The sequence below is a fragment of the Dipteris shenzhenensis genome, chromosome 6 (genome assembly GCF_047967505.1).
Source record: "Dipteris shenzhenensis isolate YYH24624 ecotype China chromosome 6, Dip_SZ_1.0, whole genome shotgun sequence".
Lineage (NCBI taxonomy): Eukaryota > Viridiplantae > Streptophyta > Polypodiopsida > Gleicheniales > Dipteridaceae > Dipteris > Dipteris shenzhenensis.
This window is the reverse complement of record NC_141601.1, coordinates 49822852-49824727: the sequence shown is the minus strand read 5'-3', so window position 1 is coordinate 49824727 and position 1876 is coordinate 49822852. Positions and strand designations below refer to the sequence as shown.

General features: G+C 48.1%; 1 protein-coding gene across 1 annotated transcript; it reads right to left on the bottom strand.

Moving 5' to 3' along the window:
- Positions 1-213: 213 nt before the first annotated feature.
- On the bottom strand, positions 214-1509 carry LOC147901287 (chaperone protein dnaJ 11, chloroplastic-like). The gene has a single exon (XM_087375770.1). It carries the CDS (start codon positions 1403-1405, stop codon positions 758-760), a length of 648 nt encoding a protein of 215 aa, XP_087231896.1. The 5' UTR covers positions 1406-1509; the 3' UTR covers positions 214-757.
- Between the last annotated feature and the right edge of the window lie 367 nt (positions 1510-1876).

The following is a 1876-nucleotide window of genomic DNA, read 5'->3' as shown; positions in this document are numbered from 1 at the left end:
TTGATTTGTGTTAGCAGCTTAAAACACTTCTCTTTAAGAATCCATTCGAATCAGTCTATATCCAATACATGTATTACAAGAATCAGAAATCGAGATGCATTTCAATGCACAACCTATTTTCAAGATGCCTTAGCCTTCATCCGACAAAATGCAATTGATCATCTTAAGAAAGCAACACAGACAAAAGATTATGACAAATGTCATACATTCAAATTGGAGGTTTTCGCAGTTCTTGCCAAAATGAATCAGGCCCTATTAAGCTTGACAAGCTGGCGCTAATGTGATGAACAGCTCCGTTGTGGATTCCCAGGTCCCCATTGGGGCATTCTTTCTTTCGAGGTTCTTGCTTTAGTACGTTTTAGCAGTCGCTACGGTATACATAAAGGTGTTGATTCGACTGCTGCAGAACATGAACTGTATGGAAATGGAAGCGACCAGAAAGAGGTGTTGGCTGAGAGTTTGCGAAGGTGTTCAGGGACGAGGCGTGACTTAAGAGGGTGAGGCAGTGCTCTGCAGATTTAGAATCACAATGGACCTTCGTTCGACTCGCTCCAGGTGCTTCGTTGCAGCTTCTGCTTTGTGCTTTCTGTGTCCTTTGCCCGGTAAAATGTTGGTCCTGGAACGAGACATTCGGAGACACCTGATCCGCGAGAGGACTTCACCTGGTTACATCCTATCTGGAAGACACCTCATCAGAGGATTCAATTTGAAGCAAAACCACATATTTCTGCTGATGGAAGACCTTGACTCCGTTCCATCACCAGCATTGATCCGTTTCCCAGCTTCTCCCTCTTCCTGTACAGAAGGGACTTCGTGGGGTGCAGTAATTCGTGGATGTCCGGATTGGACTTGGCTGTGGTGCCTTCGCCTCCCCTGTTCTTGAAAATCTGTCCTTGTAACCTGCCGCCTGAAACGACTGGATGGAAAGCTGCAAGTCGTATCTAGCCCGGCTCTGCGGATCAGAAAGGGCGACGTAAGCTGCGTGAATTTGCAAGAACATTTTGGTGCTCTCCTCCTTGTCTTGCAGGGGCACGACGTCTGGGTGGTATTGTCTGGCGAGGCGTCTGTAAGCGGACTTGATTTCAGTCTCGGAAGCCGTTCGGGGGATCTCAAGGACGTCGTAGAGGGTAGCAGGGGCATGGGTTCGAGAGGGAGTGGGGTGATCTACTGTCCGGGCGTGAGGACTGGCCGGGGATGTGTGGGTGTAGAAGGCGGAGACGCAGACAGATGGGTTTCCTCTGCCTCGCCGCTCCATGATTGTGTGGCGATGTTGAGAGGGGAGGGGATGGAATCGGAGGGGAAATGAAGCAGGGCGAGAGAAGGAACCTGATGATGAGAAGCGAGCAATGGAGAGGGAGTCGGGGGAAGTAGGAGAAAGGGAAGCAACAGGGGAGATGGCAGCCATGGAAAGAAAGCAGGAGAAATGGAATTGGGAAAGGCAAGAAAAGTGAAGAAGGGAGAGATGGTAGAGAAGAAGCAGAGATGATTGTCAAACGCCAAGAAGGATGATGAGAGCTGAATGCAGATGCAAAGGCTTATATAGAGTTTGCCATAGCTTTAGGAACTGAATCTGAGTCAAAACCACGGAGGCAATTTTGTCCTGTGCCTGCCGACTTTGGATAAAGCCTCAAGTTCTTGAAGGATCTACCGTGTTTCTATTTCATCTCTACGGAGTGTGAACCATGTTTCAAAGTGTCTCTCCGAGTTTTAATCTATTCTACCAGGACGACGCTGGTTTCTGTCGTAACAAGTGGTGGTATCAGATCTATGGGTTTGTGTGGGCATTCGAATTTCGGTTTCATCAGATCTACGGGTTTCTGTGGGTGTTACGTAATTAATTACAAATTCATTTCTGCTTTGGTCCCAGCCTCCCTAT